The 20,478-nt window shown below is 37.8% G+C and overlaps 1 protein-coding gene across 18 annotated transcripts in view; it reads right to left on the reverse strand.

The window, feature by feature from the left end:
• The window catches only part of PPFIA2 (PPFI scaffold protein A2), a 475,838-nt gene that overhangs the window by 19,533 nt on the left and 435,827 nt on the right, over positions 1–20,478 (reverse strand). For 10 of the 18 annotated variants that reach the window (XM_077845638.1, XM_077845643.1, XM_077845645.1 and 7 more), the window contains 5 exons: positions 12,844–12,925; positions 8,904–9,104; positions 4,390–4,452; positions 2,854–2,883; positions 1,097–1,290 (listed from right to left, as the gene is read on the reverse strand). In XM_077845638.1, coding sequence (XP_077701764.1) covers positions 1,097–1,290; positions 2,854–2,883; positions 4,390–4,452; positions 8,904–9,104; positions 12,844–12,925 — 570 coding nt within the window. The remainder of the gene's footprint in view (positions 1–1,096; positions 1,291–2,853; positions 2,884–4,389; positions 4,453–8,903; positions 9,105–12,843; positions 12,926–20,478) is intronic. The other 8 variants (XM_077845653.1, XM_077845639.1, XM_077845654.1 and 5 more) reach the window with 3 other exon arrangements.

Raw genomic sequence — 20,478 nt, forward strand, 5'->3', positions numbered from 1 at the left:
GTTTAATCGAAGATTTCCAATTATTGTGTCTTCATCATAACTTTTGTCATCAACATATCTGATTTTTTACACCATTTTCATTTCACTAGCTAATCAAGTGTTGTACAGGATGTGAACAAATAGAGTTTTGCAAGCCAAAACCATCTAGATTTATATTTATTATCATCATAATAAACTATATATAAAACCATAAAACAGACTATTAACTATAGAGAACAAACTGAGGGTTGCTGGAGGCGGGGGAAGTGAGCAGGGGAGTGGGGTAAATGAGTGATAGGTATGAAGGAAGGTACTTGCTGTGATGAGCACTGGGTGTTGTATATAAGTGATGAATCACTAAATTCTCCTGAATGTTAACTAAGTAGAATTTAAATAAAAACCCGAAACAAACAAACAAAAAAGAATCATAATCCAACTGACCATTTCTCACATAACCTAGGAAGATATCAGTGTGACATTTATGACATAGTATTACAACAAGCTTCTGTACCCGCTAGATGGTAAACAACTTGAAAAAAGAGGTTGCATTTTATTCTTGTGTCCTTATAGCTGCTTCACAATCCATTCAGTACTTTTTTCTGAAAATTAATGCATGAATAAGCTAAAATACTAAAAGATTTATATGAAAACAAAGGCATTTTCTTTGGAGAAGAATTCCTTCTCACATTTTTTTCTTGTATCTAGGTTATACAATTTGTAACCACTTTTAGAGTAACTTTTTAGAGAGTAACTGTAGAGACTTGAAACTGACCTAATTTTATTTTCAATAAATAATATCCTAACATAAAAACATACACAGATATAAATCACAAAAATGGAATTTCCCAAAGATACAGAAAAATAAAAAGATTTACACTGCATGAGAATTATATACATGTGTAGTTCTGGAAACTCTGAGCTTGTGATGTGTAACAGCTCTACGCTAAATAGGCCCTGCAATTTGCTGCATGAAAATATTTGCCAAGTGTATGTCCACTTGGCAAATAGCACAATTCTCTATTTCCTAGGCATCTCTTTTTGTTCTAGTAATATACACATTATTTATTGTTTAATTTTAATTACTGTTAGAACAAAACAAAACAAAACAAAAACCTACCGATGGAAACTATCCACCATTTTTAAATGGACACGGAGATCTTTTTTTGTTAAGTGATCTAACATTCTTGCATCTACCAAGCATTCCATAAAATAACTTCTGTATTGAGGTAACCCCAGGCTGGGAAGCCATTCGTTTCCAATCCACTCGTGGTTCATATCTCCGTAAGCCAGAGTCTGTAGAAAAACCGGACACTAGAATTGTTTTATAGCAGTCAAGTTTCTTAGCCAACAAGATGAGATGGTAATAGAAGTATATTACATATTATTATAACTAACATTTAATTACTCTGCTATATGGGGAAAAAAGCAGAAATAACATTTACCCTTTAAGTATTTAATTTGACAAAATGGAACTCTGGGTACATGTACCATGGTATCTGCTTATAGAAAGTGATCGTGTTCACTTTGTATTCTTGGAAGAAATCACATCCTACACAAATATGCATTTTAATTTAAAATGGAATTAATGGCCTAATATAAATGCTGAGCTTAAAGATCTTTTGTATAGGTAAGTTTATTTAATCTAATTGATTTTTATCTGTCAGCTAATACTCCACCATTTCGTTCTCTTCTGTGCTACCACTACCCTCCCTATGGTATAATGGCAAAGCTCAGTGTGAAAAATAGAAACCTTGGTAAACAGAGGAAGGAGCTACAAGGCTAGAGAGACAGAATGCTGCAGTCTGTGTGGACACTATTGTTATCTAATGAAGCACGCAGCCGGTGGTCCATAGAGGTCATTGGAAAGACTCAGTCTCTTTTAGAAATCGGTCAGTATAGACTCTATATCTAGGAAGCAGGGTATGATCAAAAGCAAAGACAAATAATCTAGTTATTTAATATAACGATGTGAATGAACTCATCCCACCACACATTGTTCGTCCAGCCAAAATGAAAACCATCAACCCTCACCTCTAGACTAATTTTTAAAAAGGACTATTACTATCTACTAGTTTCACAGTATCTTTTATTCAGTTCTTTATGATACAACAAATTCACAATTGTAATTATAACTTGTATTTCTAATGAAAGTCTTAGGTGCTCCCTTTCTTCCATGTGTTCTTAAAAATGATGCAGTTCTTGCCAAAATCAAAACCAAATACCACTCTAATTTACTGAATGGTTAAATATAGGTCCTAGTAATGTCTACCAAAATTTTCTTATAGTCAAAGGTTTGAATCACATGCGCAATTGCACGCATTAATTTTTTCAGGCTTATGTCGTGTGGAAATGTAGAAACATGTGCATGTACTTGCAAATGCACATGGTTGTTCAAAGTACAGATACTTGTCTCATATCACCATCTCAGTTCATGGAAGTGACTTCTGACCTGCACTCCCAATGTGGACACACGTCCTTTGACCCCAGCCTGCCCACACTTCCCATTATACTTTAGAGTATATGTTTCATAAGGTTATTTTTTTTAACACCTCCTATTATAGCCAACTTGAATGACTCCTGATTATATATATTCAGAGGTGATTTCAGAGCAATTTAAGTTACACTTCATTGTTTTATAAAAGAAAGAAAATTTCCCTTTCGAAAGAGGCCAGATATGAAATGATATTCATTTTCTTTGCAAAATATCATTGATTTAAAAAGACATAGTATTAAACATAACAAATTCAAATATACATATTAGCTGAATCCTAAGCAAAGTAGAAGATTTATAATATTATGATATACTACAGTTTCTTACTTTATATCCTCAGAGCGTACTCAATGATACTGTTTTAGAGTGTATGAATTTCCTACCTGGGCCCAGCTTCCTTCCTCAGATTCTTTCTGTGTTAGCAGCAGGGAATGATTAATAAAGCAGATAAACATAAATTAATCTCAAATGAAGACAGTAAAATTATTCTAGCAGAAGCAAAATTGTTTGTTATTGAAAATGTTAATTATGACATAAGTAGATAAACACATGGATCCTTATTCAACCCACAGTAATCAATTTAGCAGTTTAAGGTCAATCACATAATTTCTAGTTAATTCCGACTAAACATACACACATATGACAAATGGGCTTTTTATGATACATTGGATCTGGTCATTTCAAACTTTTTTTAATTCTTAAAAGTATGTGGTTTTTCAAATGTAATGAACTACAATAAAAATTTCTGATTATGTATATACAAATATACAGTACATATAAACGTATACATATATACACACATATTTATATATAATAAATAAGTGTAACATAAAGTAAATTGATGAAGTACAAAAAGTAACTGTTTGCCTCTACTAACAAAGCTTTGTGATAATCAAATAGATTTTAGCAATGGGCAAAAACAAACAAAAGTAAACAAGAATAAAAGCAAAGCCAAAGCACTGAACTAGAAATATAATTAGAAAATGACTGGCATTTTTATCTTTCATAAACTACGTAGTCAATTTTTCACATCTGGAAAAAACCAAAAGGACATTAAATTAGAAGAAACTGCTAAGAATAAAATGTCTGACCTACCCAATTTGGTTACTTTACATTAAAAATGACTATATATAATTGGTTTAAAAGCTGACAATTATAATCAGAGTCACTAAAAATTTCTTTAAGCCTGTGCTTTGAATATCAAATGAATAGCTATTTGGGGCGGGGAGGGGGGAGTTGAGTTTTAAGTTCTGTACTGGTAAAGTATAAGAAACTAAATGATTATATTACAATGAGTGTTTGGGGTGCCTGGGTGGCTCAGTCAGTTAGGCATCCTCTTGATCTCAGCTCAGGTCATTGATCTCAGGGTGGTGAGACAGAGGAGGCCCTCTTCAGGCTCCATGGTCAGCAGGGAGTCTGCTTGGGATTCTCTCTCTCTCTCCCTTTCCCCCTCCCTCTGCCCCTTCACTTTCTAGCTCTCTCTCTTGACTAAACAAATAAATCTTAAAAAAAAAAAAAAAAGAAGAAGAAGAAAAAAGGTGTGTTCAAACTGAACTTTTCTATTACAAGTTTAATTGGGTTTGATAACATGTATTATCTGTGAATATGCCCAATACGGAGTGATATCTGCTACTAAAAATTCCCAACGTTGCAGAATGATAAATGATGAATATAATTAAAATTCTTGATTATTATAAGCATGTTACAAACTCTTGCGATACTAACCATGTTATAACTACCTAGCACTGCTTCATTAGAAACGTCCAAGTAAAATAAAACCTTAACGAGAAAAGTTAGTTTTCATGCATATCATGATGTAAACATACCCATTACTCAGATCTGTCATAAATAAAATAGGTTTCCATCGAAATAGCAGCAAAATAATTTTTCTTCACGTTCAACAAAGCCGTAAGACTAACCGTTTTTGCTGGAGCTGCAAGATTTTCCATTTCTTCATGGGTCACCCAAACGTTGCCTGAAGGCTAGTGAGGAGGCCCAGGGGAGGCAGTAGGATCCACCAGAGGGAAGCAGTGGTAAAGAAGAAAGGCAGCAGTACTGTAAGTTAACAGCACCACAGCAACACGACAGTACTCTTGCCTCTACAGCATGCACAGGAGAGACAGCATTGCTGGTTTGCTCAGAGCTCCCTTTTTCTTCTACTTAAAAAAATTAAATAGAAAGAGGCATGCTGTGAAGCTCATGTGGGATAGATTTAAAATGATGCTCCTGTGATTACTAATCAGGACAAAGGCTAAATCAAGATTTGCATTTCAAAGGTATGTAGCTATCGGATCCATTTTTTTTTGTAATCATGAAGAACTGATTAGGTTTGATCTGTAGAGGTAGGTATTTATTGTTCTTCAGAAAACAAAGGCATGGGTACTTTGTTGTGCAATTACCAATATTTCATTCACAAAGTTTTGATTCTTCAATGTCCTTGAAAAGAGAAAATTGGTGGTCAGTACAAAGCTGAAAGCACTATCACACCCTGTCTGGAAACCACTATCAGTTTTTCCCAAATGATTTCTTCCTTTTATAATTACACAAGTGTGTTGTTTTGCTATATTCTTATAGAGGAGAAAGAAGTAAAATGTTATTTTTAATATAATAAAGGGCATTTTTCAACCTTACTAACTATTATCAGAAAGTACAAAACCTAGCTTCCCAATTTCTCGGCAAGGCCCTACACCATTACAGAGACTGTGATGTAAGAGGGACATTTTCCTTTTAGCAGGCACTATTCTTTTTATGAAATCTCATTTGCTTTCTAAATAAGATAACCCATGATATTTGTTCTATACACTGAATAATGCACAATTTCTAAACTTAAGTCCAGTTAGTAATGTCCAGATCAGGCATATTGTGGATGATAATGGCCACTGGGAACCACTTCCTATTAAATTCCACCATTTCACTGGGAAATCCTTATGTACATTGCAAGGTGGTCCAGGTACATCCATCCTAGAGCCACAATGGAATTTATATCCTATGCATTGCTTATTATTTGTTTTGGAAGCGGTCTAGAATCATAAATAGCAAAACTGATGTCCCGACATTAGCCTCCACCATGACTCTCTCTGGCCTTTTATACCAACACATAGTAGTACCATTTTAATTTGCCTTCTGTTATAAATTGTGTAATTTAGTATAATTTGAAAAATAACTACATATAAACTAAACTGATGAATAGAATCCAATATAAAAGAAAGCATATTTATCAGAGAATTATAAATAGTGAGGAATAAGTAATGAGGAAATATATATACTCATATACATATGGTTGAGTAACAAAGAGGAGTTCAGTAGTGCCCCACACTGGGCATAGAGCTTACTTAAAAAAAAAAACCCAGAGGATAGGCATCATATATGTAAAATTTATATGTGTAAAATTCTCATTTTCCTACCATTTTGGAATTTAGAGTATATCTGAATTTTTCCCTGTAAGATAAAACTATGCACACCTATAAATTGTGTTTCACATACTGGAGTCTCCCATGTTAAGAGCCCTTCCCCTCTACTCCCAGCTTTTGGGAGTGAGGATCAACGTAAACAGAGGCATATGAATGTATGAATTGTTAAATCACTTCGAATAAATTGCTCTTATTAACTTTGTAAAGAGTGCACTATACCCAGAAGAACCTAACACTCATGTGTTACACACCCTTTACACTGCGTGACCGCAGTGCTTTGCCTGAGTGGCTGCACTGTTTGTTCAAAGTGAGCCGCAGTGAAGGTTACTTGAAATTCAGTTAAGCTGGTCTCATTCTTACAATGATTTCTGTAGCTTCTATGTTAACTGTGAATCCAAATAGTTAAGATCTTCCTTCCTTCTATAAGAAACAATCTGTTTATGCAACAATGTGACTATGTGTGTATCCACTGTGGTATTGTGAATACAATGAAAATCGTTAAATAAACAAAATGCCCAAAATTAGGGATTTGGTTAAATATATTATGGTATTTCCATGAAGGAGTTACGCAGCAATTAAACATGATATGACAATCGTATATTTAATAAAATGAGGAAAATGTTCATGCTATGTGACTAAGTTTCAAAAGAAAAATATATGATATGAAATAATTCATCTTTATAAAAAGATAAGGAAAATAGGCTGAAAAGGTCACTTATCCAAAAGTTAATACTGAACAAAAGTAATAATTTTTAGTCCTTAATTAATAACATACTATCTGTCTTTGAGACGTTAATTTCTCTTTGAAGCCTTATTCCACTACAAAGGGTTTTTCCCTTCTTTGGAATTCCACAGCTCTTTGCTTCTGCCTAACACTGAGGAATTAAACTAGATCATCTACTAAACCTAGTGGTGAGCAAGTCCTACTGCTCCTACCCTGGTTGTCCTCTCTGAAGTCAGGGCCATACGTATCTTCTGGCTTGGCAGAGTGACTTGTACAATCACCATTCTTAGGATGAATGTTTACTGACTACTCTCTACAATTTGCCTGGCACTGAATTAAGGCCTGGGGACCATGGAAAACTGGTAATATCCTTGCTCAGCTTAGCGGAAGATAAATTAAGAGAAAATTAGAAGATAGTTTTTATAAGTATACACAGTGGTAACAATGTGAGCCACAATGAAATTGTGGAAGGGAAGCAAACTAGATTTTGGCTTTTTCAAGGAAAAACATTCAAGAATCATTCGATGAAGGAGGAGTTGGGGAAGGATGGTGACCCTGGAGTCAGAAGAATGTTCCAGGAGGAGTGAAGAGCAATTGCAAAAGCTCATAATCACTCGCAAGCAAGAGGGTTTAGCAAACTGAAAGTAGTTAGTTCTGTGTTTTTGGGATCCTGACGCGGGGGGTGGAGGGGGGAGATAAAGCCTTTGTGGTGAACTGAGGCTAGTGTCCTGAGCTTGCTTGCTTGCTTTCTTTCTTTCTTTCTTTCTTTCTTTCTTTCTTTCTTTTTCTTTCTTCTTTCTTTCTTTCCTTTCTTTCTTTCTTTTCTTTTATTTATTTTTTCTGACTCTTCTTTAAACAACTGAGTATGCACTTTTAATAGTTTGTGACTTAAATTTCTTAAGTTCACATAGACAGTTTTAGAAAAATAGTGTTTTGTTATTCTACTTTCCATTAAGAAACGGACTCAGATGCTAAAGAAAAATAATAAAGCATATTCTACTTTTCATCTTGAAATTAGGACTTCAGACGTTCCAATTTTGCATTTTCCATAATTGTGTGTACATTGACTCTTAGGAAAAGAGTGTTGATATAAGCCAGCTGTGATGCTTCTCTCTCCTTTGGAAATTAAACTCTATCAGATCTGAATTCGGTTTTTAATACCTGTTTTAGTGGCCTACTCAGCTTTTATGTTAAACATATTCTGTATTATTCTTTTGGCCAAGTGATAATTCAGCTATAGTCTACAACATGATAGACATTTAAAAATAATGTCATACATAAGAGTTTGTTAAATTATATCTTTTTCTACACCTTATTTAGAAAGAAGTTAAAATGGAATTATCCAAGCATGACAAACAAAACCTTTTTAAATAATTTGATCTGGTATTTCTGGCATTAGAATCCAGTATACTGGGAAGAAGTGTAAAAATAGAAACGATACGCATTACGCCAATTCCTGCAGACTGTTGAAGACCCAGGAGAAAAGGTTATTCTCCAGTTTAATTTTGTGTCTGAAAACTGCAATAAAGCAATACCACTTTTCTTTTACCCACAACTCAAATTTGCCTTATTCCTCCACATTTTGTTATTCTGCATAAGACATGGAACCAGAGAAATTGAGTTGACATCCGAAATCATATCCCTTACCAGAAGAAGATGGAACTCAGGGATGGACTAAAGAAAGAGTGACTATTATCTGGAGTTGTTCTTAGTATATGAGTTGGTCATCTGGCATGCATTTTTTTAAAGACATTTTGTTCCTTCCTAGCATTAGGACAGGGATAAAATTATGAGAAGAATAGGGACTTACAAATGAGAAGCAAATGGATTTTGAAGGAAGGTCTTCCACCGGGTATTTATAAAATACCAAATATCTGCGTACTTTCATAATTATGAAAACTGCATAAGAAGTAGTGAATTCAGCACTGATCTTCAGAAAGCACTACTACCCCCAGCGCATTTCCTTTTATTTTATTTTTGTTTTGTTTTGCTCTGAAAGGGAACATCCTTAAGCGTTAACGTGGGGTCACTCTGCATGGGGGGAAAAACCTGGACTTGAGTTAGAGATTAGCTCAAAAGTCTGTCTTGGTCGCAGCCTTCCAGTTGGATGGGCATCACGGCTCCTCACTTGCCAACCTATTAAAAGTGGCAGCGAGGTTAATGAAGAGCCAGCTAAATCTCTTCAGAATAATTCACACTGACATTGAAATGTGTGCTGCCACTGTCTCGCTCTGTGGACTTAACGGAGGCTACTAGTTGCCCAGCCAGGGGGAGAGGGAAGGAGCACAAGCTGACTCACAGTTCGGGACGTCGGGGGAGCTGAAGGACTCGTCAGGGAAACCATCTCTTGGATGGCTAGTCGCAGCTTTAGGCGGTGCAGGGGATTGCTGATTCCGATTTCTCTCTGGATCTCAGTGTCTGATAAAGCAGACATGATGGCACCACTTTTCACGTTGGCCCGACAGGCTGCTACATACCAAGCAGGCATTCCCAGCCAGAGCTGTTGGGCGGGGGAGAAGCAAACACAGACACAGGTCATACTGATGGGGAACGTGTTCACGTCTCATACGTGCTAGGCACTAGTCTAAGTAGCTTACCCATATGAACTCTTGGAGTGACCAGGCCCCCAAAAAGATAGATGCTATTATTATTTTCCTGAGATAACACAGAGGCATAAAGGCCTTAAGCGACTTATTAAAACATGTCAGGAAAAAAAAAAAAGAAAAAGGAAGTCAGCTAGGCCACAATGGAAATAAAAATCTGCAATCGAGTCTCTAGGGTGTGCAGTTTGCCAACTAATTTATATTATTAGGTTAACCATGATAGCTGCATATCACCAAATCCACCTCTGCCCCCGTGGATTTAAGGACAAGAAGACCAGCCACAAGCTGAGTTTGGTAAAGGCTCATTTGACTTTGTTTAACGCGTGAATTCAGCTTATAAATCTTTAGGATTCTGAGTACAACGCAGTTCTGTCGTAGAGACAGCTCTACAGTCTCCAGCTGTGTGATTTTGGTCAAAGGCTGTAGCGTAGTTAAGGCCCATTTCTCACATACCTACCGATAGCATGTGATGGTTGCGTGAACTTAAGCTGATGTTCTGCATGAACAAAGTTTTGGAGGATAGAATGAAGTGCTAAAGGAAAAGACTAAAGTTATAAACATTTGGAAAACCTGAGGTAAAGAGAGTAAGGAAATGAAAACTGCATTAGATGGAAATTAGAAATTCCAATTTTTCAACTCTGCTATGATGCTGTTGAAAAACCACCGAATCAGCAGTGCAAGGAGCATAGCCCGGTGTCCGCACACATCTTCAGCACTGGGGGAATGCCGACTCACACGGATTGGGTTGCAGCGTTTGAATCACACACATTTGAAAAAAGGAATATTGTCTCCATTCTCTCTGCACCCCCATCATTAGCTATGAGTAAGAAGCAGGGCCCATGCAAGTGAGTGGTTTAAATCTTGGTCTTTAAATGTCCAAAATATTGATTTTTGGGGACTATCTTGCTGATATGAACAGATTGAGCAAAAGGAGAGAGAGAACATGAGTGAGAGCAGTGACAGTAAGAAAAGAAGAAAAGCTATCAATTAGCAAAAATCAGTGCCATGAGCTCTGGACTAGAAGGTTGGGCTCTAATTGCTTCAGTCACTGGTGAGTCCCGTAACTTCTCTAAACCTTGGCCTTAGTGTCTTCATTTGTAAGACAAAGAGATTCAGCTTTATTAGTTCTAAGGCTTTGCAGCAGGCAGCTTCTAAACTGGGTCCCAGGGATTTCCTCCTCCTGACAGAGCTGCCTTGCCTCTGTGTAATCTACCCTCTGCCCTTGAGTTGGCGCTGAAACCAGTGACTAATGAACAGACTATTGGGAAAGTGATGAGATGCCACTTTCCAGATTATGTAACAAAAAGAAGGTAGCTTCATTCCTGGTGGTCCTCTGTCCCTCTCTCCTCTCAGTGTTCTGGCTCTGGGGGGAATTCAGCTGCCATGTTGTGTGCAGCCTTGTGGAGATGCCCACTTGGCAAGGAATGGATGTTCCTGGCCGGCCACTGGCAAGGAACTGGATCATTGCTGTGAAAACAAGAGTCAGGTTGGAAGTGGATTCTCCCCATATCAGGCCTTGAGATGCCTGCCAATCCGGCTGACCCCTTGGTTGTAGCCTTGGGAGATACTTTCATCAGGGACCCAAGCTAAGTCACGTCCAGATTCCTGGCCCATTGGAGCCATGAGAAAAATAATTGCTAAATTTGGGGATAGTCTGTTAACATGGTAATAGACAACTAATCTAGATATCCTTTTATTTAAAAAATTCAATTGTACGAGGAGGCTACTTGTCTCTATAGGAAGACAAATGAACAAAACTGGAAGCCAAATCTTTGAGTCAGTATGGCCTGGGCTGTGACTGGAGATGAAAGACAGGAAGAAGGGATATAAGAACAGCCATGACTGAATAGTTCATACTATCTTCCAGCAGGCGAGGAACAAGGAATTGACTTTACCTCGTTGGGCACCATTAGATATGATGGAAGACGGGACTTGACTTCTTAGTTTATAAACTCAAATTGTTCAAAATAAGTAAACATCTAAATATACCTTCAAGGGACACTAATGATTTTTCACTCCCTCTTTTTAAAGATATTTAGATTTCTATACTGAATAATATTACCCAAATGCTTGCCAATACACTGTAACCAGTATCATCCCGAAGTAGACTTTCAAAAAGTTTTTGGTGTTGATGAGTGGTGTGTGAAGCCTCAGACTTAACTTTTGCACATCATTCTTAAATAAGGCTGTGCACACGAGGGGGTGTGAAAGGAGGTGAAAGTTAAGAGCTCTCATTCATAGGATCACCCGGCTCACTCATCTTGTTTATTCCATTTTATAATTTGAGTCACTTTAGGAGGCATATTATGAGCAATTTCTGTGTGCTCAGGATAGGTTTAATTAGCACAAAACTTCACTGCCTGTCATTTCCTAGCTCCTTAATGTCGGTAAATCTTTTTATATATATATCTAAGGGTTTGTTCATCACTTGCCAAAATAGCAGCTAGTCTCGGTCAAACTGCAGCTCATTTTACTGGAGTGACACTGAACAAAAAACTGCTATCAATTCTGAGGTGTGCTTTCTTAAGCATTTTGAATTATAATTGATTTTTAAAGTATAGTAATTTTAAAGGCACTCCTGGAAGAAGCAGCTCTGATCACTGATATGCTAAAAATTCCCTGACTGATATGAGAGAATAAAATAAAGCAAGACACAGGCTTCTTTCACTCAGTCCAAGAAAAAAATGCCAAGTATGTTTTCACATCTATCGATAGAAGACTATTTTTTAAACTAAAATGGGTTTTAATTTTTCCTCATTAATTTGTTAGCTCTGGATATGATAGGATAAAGGAAGTAAGTGATCTTATAATCTCTAGCCACTTAGAAAAACCCATTTTCTTCTTTGCCCTGACATTGGCATAACCTGGCAGCTGCTAGCAGCCCCCATTAGAGAACTGAATGGAATAGGCAGTGAACACTACTAATAAGTAGTATGAAGGGGTCTTTTATGGTCAAATATGTGCTCCCTTCACTGTCCCAGCCCACTTCTGCTGCCCTCTACCCTGCTCGGGTGTTGTTTTCTTTTTCCCGGTCCCCGTGTTCTGTAGAAAATGCTGAATGTAGTTCCTGTTTCAATATAACATTCACTTTAGACCCAGAAGAGAGCAAGGGGATACGCATTCTCTTGCTTTATGCCAGCCGTCTAAACCTAGCTGGCCTCTAGGCTTTAGAGAATTAGGTTCAGGAATTAATGTATAAGCAAAGGAATGGTTCTCTATGCATTCAGGTGACAGTGAGATCTTGGATAACACAGCAGGATGGAACACAGAGGTGGTTCTTCTCTGTAACCTGCCGATGAAGAAGAACCCTGGACTGATGGACTGGGTCAGAGGTTTTCTTGCAACAACGGATATGTGGTTTAATAACTGTCTTCTCTTTCTCTAGACATGAAGATGGTGAAATTCAGAGAAACTTTTTTATCCTACTAGGTGTTTCCTTCCACCCCAATCACAAGAATGTATCAGATTAAGACCACAACAATGCCCACAGCCCCCTGGAGAAAGCAAATATTCCCTTTATAAGCTACTCCAGGCTATTGGAAAACTGTGACTTCAGAAACCCATCCTTACCCATATCTAGAAAAACTGTCAAACTGGAGTGATTAATTTAAGAACTTTCTGGTTTAATTTTCTTACCTCCAGCCACGCAACCACAGTGGGCCCATCCCATTGAGCAAAAGGTAATCCCTTCCTCCGAGCTTCTTCTAGAAGTTCATGCCTGAAGTACACAGCAAAGATTATTAGTTAGGTAGCATGGAAAAAGACAGTGGTGATTATTTGTAATGACAATAGTTTCTTTTAAAAAAAATAATACTTTACAAGCTTTTCTGAGGTAATATAGAATAAAAAAAGCCTTTCCTCCTTTTAGTAATACATAGAAATCACTCATTGATTTTATGAGTGAAACACCAACATCTAAAAATAATTTCTCCCAACATTTATTCACAAAATTCAAACGTTAAATGTTAATGGACTAAAGTTGAATTATATTATCAGCAAATATCTTATCTCTTTAACAAGAAAATGGCCCCATATAGATATTGAAGCATACATTATGGGATCTGAATTAAATGAGGCTTCATCCATCTGCCTTGCTCACTTCTCCTTACTATTGCAATGGTAGAGAAAATGTCTGTATATAAAGGTAGTAGATAAATTTGGTTAGTTTAGCCCCATTCAAAGATGTGCTTCATCTTAGTATGCTCCCCAGGTCCAGGTAGCTACATGAAGAGGTGTTTTTTTTTTTTTTTTTCATCTAGACTATGAAATTACCTCTCATTCAAAGAGAACTTGGAAGGAAATTAACTCCTATCACTAGAAAGCAATGTAAGGTGTGAAATTCAATAGTACATTCATTTTCATCTATAATCATCCCCGTTTTTAATGAAAGTGAAACACCTCAGTGAAAACAAATGGTTGATCCTGATAGCAGAATGTTGTAAAAAGCCGTGGCAACTGCATTATTAATCACTGTCTCTGCTACTGAGCTTTATAACTGACATCCATTTATAAAACTAATTTGTGTCATTCATTGTTGAGATAGCAGATATGTGTTTTCACCTAAACTCAAGCTGATATATACCTGAGCAGGACGATATTGGAAAATATATTCTCTTTTCCTTAGTGTGCTCTGATCTTACACATAGATGATAAAAATGTAGTATATTACCTGCTCTTTTGAATGTGTGTCTTTCATTGCTTAGGAATCGATCAATAATATCATATATGAACTCCAAAAGGAAGCATTTGATTACTTCCTACCATCAAATAATCAATTACTTATTATAATATGTTAACATACAGTTGACCCTTGGACAACATGGGGGCGAGGGGCACCAACCCCCTGCACAGGGATCTGCATTTAACTTTTGACTCTCTGAAAACTGAACTACTAATAGCTTCCTGCTGACTGGAAACCTTATGACCACATAAACAGCTGATTAACACATATTATGTATTTTATGCTGTATTATAATAAGCATAGAGGAAAGAAAATCTTAAGAAGATCACAAGGAAGAGAAAATACATCATAAAACTGTAGTGTATCTATCCAAGAAAATTCTCATATAAGTGGGCCCGAGCAGTTTAAAACCCACAGTGTTCAATGGTCAACTGTATATAATTGAAAGTGCTTTTCAGTGAGAACTTCCCATATTTGCAGGGGATACTGCCAACAGAAATTCAGCGGGAAAAAGAAACAGAGGCAATACAAATACTGAAGTTATAGCAGCTGAAGAGACACATAGATCAACTGCTGTTTCAATTGAGGAAATAGCAAAGAAGGCATAGGTTAGTTCTACGTGTAAGTTATTCAGCCCCTGTGACAGGGAAGAGTGACACCAGTGCCCCGAATCCAAAGTGAAAACTAGAGGGGCTTCCTCACCTTGGATTGTGGTACCAGCCCCCACTCCCGTGGGCATCCCGACATTCCTTCACTGAAATACAGACTCAAGTAGCCTACTCTTACTGTTGCTGGATTGATAGAAAGGGATTAAAGGGTCAACCAACCGACCACTAGGTACTCATTGTAAGCACCTGTAGTGAGTTTAGACCTGTGCTCAATGTGAAAAACACAGGCACAGACCCAGTTGTTTTTAAGAAGATCCCTGGTTAGAGGGAAAAGCAAACACACGAGCTGTCCAAAAGCACAATGTATTACACAAATAGATGCTAAAACTCGGTGATGCACAATCCGAGTGTGAGGATTTTAGAAAATGGGTTAATAGCAATGGAAACAATTGGTGAAGGCATCATGGCAACCAAGCTGGCTTTGAAGGGCATGTGGGAAGGCGTTCCAAGCAGCATGAGCAGTAAGAGGGGGAAGGTCGGGGGAAGGACTCGGCATGGACTACACGCAAGCCAATGGCAGAGCCGGGAGCGTTATTCAGAGTTGTGAGGTTACAGCTAATAGGGGAAGCAGCACTTCCAGTTATGGAGCAGCCGAGTGGCAGTCAAGGGGAAGACACCAACATACATTTGCAGCTGTTTTTTTGCTACATTTAGTAAAAAGGCAAGTAAATATGCACTCCACACCTGGGAAGCACATAGCATTGTCACAAGTGAATTATATGAGTTGTACAGAAACCATTTTATTTTATTTATTATTATTATTATTATTATTATTTTTACAAAAGCCATTTTAAAAGCAGAACACTTTTATTGTGAAACTTCTAATTCTCTAAAATATTGCATCACACAAGCCAGAGTGAACCTGTTAAAACTTAAGTCCGATAATGTAACTTCGCTGCTCATCACCCTCCAATCACTCCTGGTCTCTCTGAGAAGAAAAGGCAAAGCAGCAGTTAGGACCCCTCCCCCCCCCCGCCCCCTGACCCTCTTCAGCTCTCTGATTCAGCTGCTACCTCGCACAGTGACACTGCCTCCATGCCTCCACTTCCCTGCAAGCAGCTCAGGCCTTGTTGTGCCTCAAGATCTTCATGCCCACTCTTCTCTCTGTAAGGAATGCTTGGCCCTCTATCTCCGTATGGTCTACTCCCTCTCTGACTTCTACTATTTACTCACATGTCACCTTCTCTGACTGTCTCCTTCCCTCCCTCCTTTAACCCCCACCAGACATTTTGACCCCTGTTCCTTGATTTATTTCTCTCCATGGCACTTATCTTCTAACACAGAGTATCATTCACACCTCAGTCCATTATATCCCCCATCAAATATGAGCTCAAGAAGGACCAATGTTTTCACATATTCTGTTTAGAGATAATTAGAAGCATCTAGAACAAGGTCAGGCACAGACAAGGTGCTCAATAAACAGCTGTGAACGTTGAACATGTCTGTCATCGTTCACATTTAGGGGGTCCTTGTGTCAGCAAATTGAGCCCCATGATGTTTCTCTTTTTTGTAGTCCAAATATCTTTTTCTATTTTGGCTTACAAGGCCATTCAGGGTTTTAGGTTTCAAAACACAATAATAATAATAATAAAAAAAGTCCTTAAGGTCTGTCTCCCCTTGAGCTGGTGTGTGGGGAATAACACCCATTCCAGCTGATCCCAAGTCTGATCTGGCTTGGGATCCCTGACAGGAGGCAATCCAGTGTGCTCAGATAGTTCTATTTTCTGTCGGAACAGAAATTTAATTGCACGATTGTGAATTATTTGGGCAATCTGGCCCTTGGAAAAGTCAGTAAGAATATGCTAAGATAATAAGAAAAGGGAGGTGGAGTCCAACGGCTTCTGTCCTTTGGTTCCCAGCTGGCAGGGCTGGATCCCACGTAAAGGCCTTGGGGGTGACACACTTGAAACTGAGAAAAACCTGCTAGAATGGGGTGGGGCGGGGAGAAGCTGGGTTTTGCAGCAGGACTGCATGCAGCAGAACGTTTTTTTTTGTCCAGAAAATCTAATATTCAACCATCTTTTCCCAAAGGATAACATATATCTCACTATCGTTATGGGTATGCAGTTTTGTTTTAAGATTTAGACTAGAATTTAGAGGATATCAGTAGCACTTCCTTTTAGAAAATCTATGTGGCTCGGGCTAGTCATCACCTGCGCCAAAACTCAAAGAAAAGCACTAATTGTAAAGGAAGGTCGTTTTGAATAAGAAAAACTTGTGAATTATTGAGTATTTTCAAGAAACACATTATCATCCACAATAAAGAATGACGTTAGGGTTCCCCCAAAGTCTCTCTTGAGACAGGTGTCAGGGAGTTACTGGGCCTGGAAAGTGATACCTTAGGAAGAAGGCCAACAGGTGGGGAACACTTCGGTGTGTGTCCTTTCATTTGCCAGCCCATATATAACCGCACAGAGGGGGCGCTGTGCAAGCTCTGCAGGTCTGAGGACAGGAACAAGGTGTGGGTACCCTAGGAACAACCACACCCAAGGATTTCTGGATACATGATCAAGAGAGTCTAAAAAATGTGCATGAATCAAGGGCATTTGCCGGGCTTGTAGCTTCTAACTCCTAATCCACACTAATTTGCCTCAATGACTCCATCCAAATGGAAATGTCTGGCTTCTCCTTTTTTGGTTTTATGTCTCTCCTCGGCTATTGCAGTTTTGACCTAATTGGTGGAATATGTTCGCATATTTGTGAGCTATGTTTCTATCACACTAAACAATGTCCTCATGCCTCCCTGCCTTGTCTCCCCACTCACTTTGTCTTGATTTTCAAGACCAACAAAGATGCTTCTTGTCTGAAAATCATCCTTTCCTTGCCCCTGAGGCAAAATTTACTACTTATTTTTATAAGCACCCTAGTACACTAAGTATTCCTACCTAGGGTACCTTTAAGCTTTTAGTGACTCAATTGGTTTTATTCTTTGCTGAACATGAAACTCAGCCCACAGTAGGTCTATAAAAAAATCAGATGACTGACTACCTAACAAATTTGGTTGATCCTGGGGCATGCAAAGTTCCCTGTACTCATGCCCTTACAGTAGGGAAACACAACTTATAAATCAACAAGTTCAATAAAGTGTTAAGCTCTGAGAAATAAAGTTCATTAATTACTCAAAAAAGTCACAGACCACAGGGCCAGTAAAGCCTTTCTCATATTCTTCTCAACATGGATTGTTCATCACTGTCAGTGAAAAGAGACTTTATTCTCAGACCACTTAGCCTACGGTGCTATTTTAGGATTGCCAATTTGTGATATGACTGTCTGAATAACATACAGCACCCCTTCCTCTGTCACTCAGGATGGCCGAGTCAGTCGCCTTCCATTTAATGCCTGACAATTTCCCCTTCATGTTTTCTATTTCATCTTTCTTTCCTTTCTATTCTTGTTGCCACCATCCATCCCCCCCGCCCCAACCCTTTAATTGGTTCCTATCTCCAGTTCTCAAACCCTTCTAATACACTGACATAAAAAAAAATCTGCCATGATACCAGACCAGGTAAACTTCTAAAGTCTGATTGCTTAGGCTTCATTCTTGGTGCCTCCTCTTAGCTGTGCATCCACAGACAAAGTCACTTTACCTCTTTCTGCCTCAGTTTCCTCATCTGTAAAATAAAGCTGGTAACAGTACCTCCCTCAGAGGGCTGCAATGAAAGTGACCTGACAAAATACATGTAATGTGACGACACCAGTGCCTTCCACAAAGGAAGCAGCTAATGAGTGTGAGCCGTTACTTTTGCAATAGTGCTGTCCTCTGAAAACCCTCCGATGGTTCCTTAAATGTCTAAAGTATAACCCTCAACTTGAATTACAAATTCTAAATAGGTTTAATTTTTATTTACTTTTCTAATCATCTTTACTTACTTTTAACCAGAACTGAGAACCTACTTTTACAAATAACTTGTGTAAAAAGTAATCCCATCACTGCAACTATCATTTTCCAGAGTGGATAAGTTCTTTCCCTTCTTCAACTATCAAAATCTTAACTGTTTGCCTAAATCATGACTCTTCCTTTCATTTTGTGATAATCCCATTCCACAAGGACTCTTTATCCTTCAAAATCTGGAAACTTACAGTGTCAAACATCCCCCATAGGGATTGTTGATGAGCACCACATGCATGCATCTCATCTCTCACCCAAGACTCTAAAGTCCCAAAGATGACTCTTTGCTCTTCCACCGCATCTTGCTTTTCTCCCCACACTCTAGACAAGAGTCTCTCTTGAACAGTTATTATATTGTGATCCATAAAACTCTCAATGTTGACAACCACCCGGGATCTTTGATCATATGGTGAATTCTAAGTGTTCTGTTTTTATTAACATCAAACTATGCATTGCACCTTAAAGAGAAGAATTTTGTTTAGTAGTTACTTATATTGGTTGTTCAGAAAGAGAAAAAATGTACTCTAACATTAAATAAGATACTTTGCAAATTGACTGACCACCACCAAAGCTTATTCAAATTCTCATCATTTGTGGATCATGGAAGTGGACTCCCAGAGTCTCTCATTCTCTTGTTTGGTACCCCTCCTTCCTACCCTTTTTCCAACTCCCAATGAGACCCTCCTAAACACAATTTTTTTGTTAAGACTTGCTTACTTAAAAAACTCCCCATTGTCCTGAAAGTAAAGGTCAACTATCTTAGCATTATGAGAAACACTCTTAGTAATCTGGCCCTGGCTTTCTCTCCAGGCTCTTGTGCTCAACCAGTACTGAAACACTTGCCATTCTCCCAATATCTCATTCTATTTGACCTTCCATACTTTTGCTGTCTTTTTCTTCTAACTGAAACATCCTTCTTCACATCATAATCATGGCAAACTCATCCTTGTCCTTCAGACACAGCTAATGCTTTATCCTTCTTGGTAAGATTCCAAGACCTCTCCCAGGCAGAATTAAATTTCTCTTCTATACAAATATTTTAACTTGTGTATACTCCAGTTATTGCACTTCTCATATCTCTCATTTAAAATGTACTGTAATAGAGATTTATCTAATGTGCTCTCTTGTTTCACCTAAACCACTTCTATTCTTCAGAAATAGGATATCATGGTGTGAAAGAATAGAGGTTCTGGATGTAGACAAATTAGAGTTTGGATCCCATATATTAATAGCTAGCATGCATTTATCACAAAGTCTGTATCCTAAGTGTATATGTATAGGAATAATTTCTTTAACATTTACAATGATAAGATATGTACCGATACTCATTTGGAGATGAAGACACTAAAGGGCAAAAGTCACTTGGAGCATAGAACCAGTGAGTGGTGGAGCCAGAATCTGAGCCCCCAAAACTTGGCCAGAGAGTTAACTTTCTTAATCCCCATATGATCTGTTAGCTAATTACCCTTTGAATTTTTCATAACTGAGAAAGGAGGATAAACTGATTGTAATAATTTTATTACGTTATAGCATCCACTTCATTTTTAGTATTAAATAAAATGTTAGTCTCCCACTTCTCTTTCTTTTCTTGTGGTTCACTTATATTTAGAAGTGGCACATCTTCATTTGGCTTCCTGGCTAAGATGTATAGTCTTTACCCCCTTACTATCATGCCTTTTAATCTTCAACACTATAAGAGAAAAAAGAAGCTGTTCCTTTTCTTTTCCTGTTCCTCCTTAATATCAGGTTCTGTACCTCTGTCAGAGGAAGGAGGCTGATCATGTTTACCTAACTGGGATGTAAAATCTGAATTTCTTGTGACTTGTTTCAGTTCGACTGACTTTGTGTAATTGTAATACAAAGTAGTGCGCTGATTGAGAAATTCATCTCAAGGGCTTATTTATTTACTGTAGCACATGACAAGTAATCAGTTATTGATATAACCAGAAGAAATAAATATGTGGTTCAATAGGAACCAAAAATAAAATATAAGTCAAAATAATTTGACAGTTGAATCTACTTCTTAACAGTGT

The sequence above is a fragment of the Canis aureus genome, chromosome 13 (assembly GCF_053574225.1).
Source record: "Canis aureus isolate CA01 chromosome 13, VMU_Caureus_v.1.0, whole genome shotgun sequence".
NCBI lineage: Eukaryota > Metazoa > Chordata > Mammalia > Carnivora > Canidae > Canis > Canis aureus.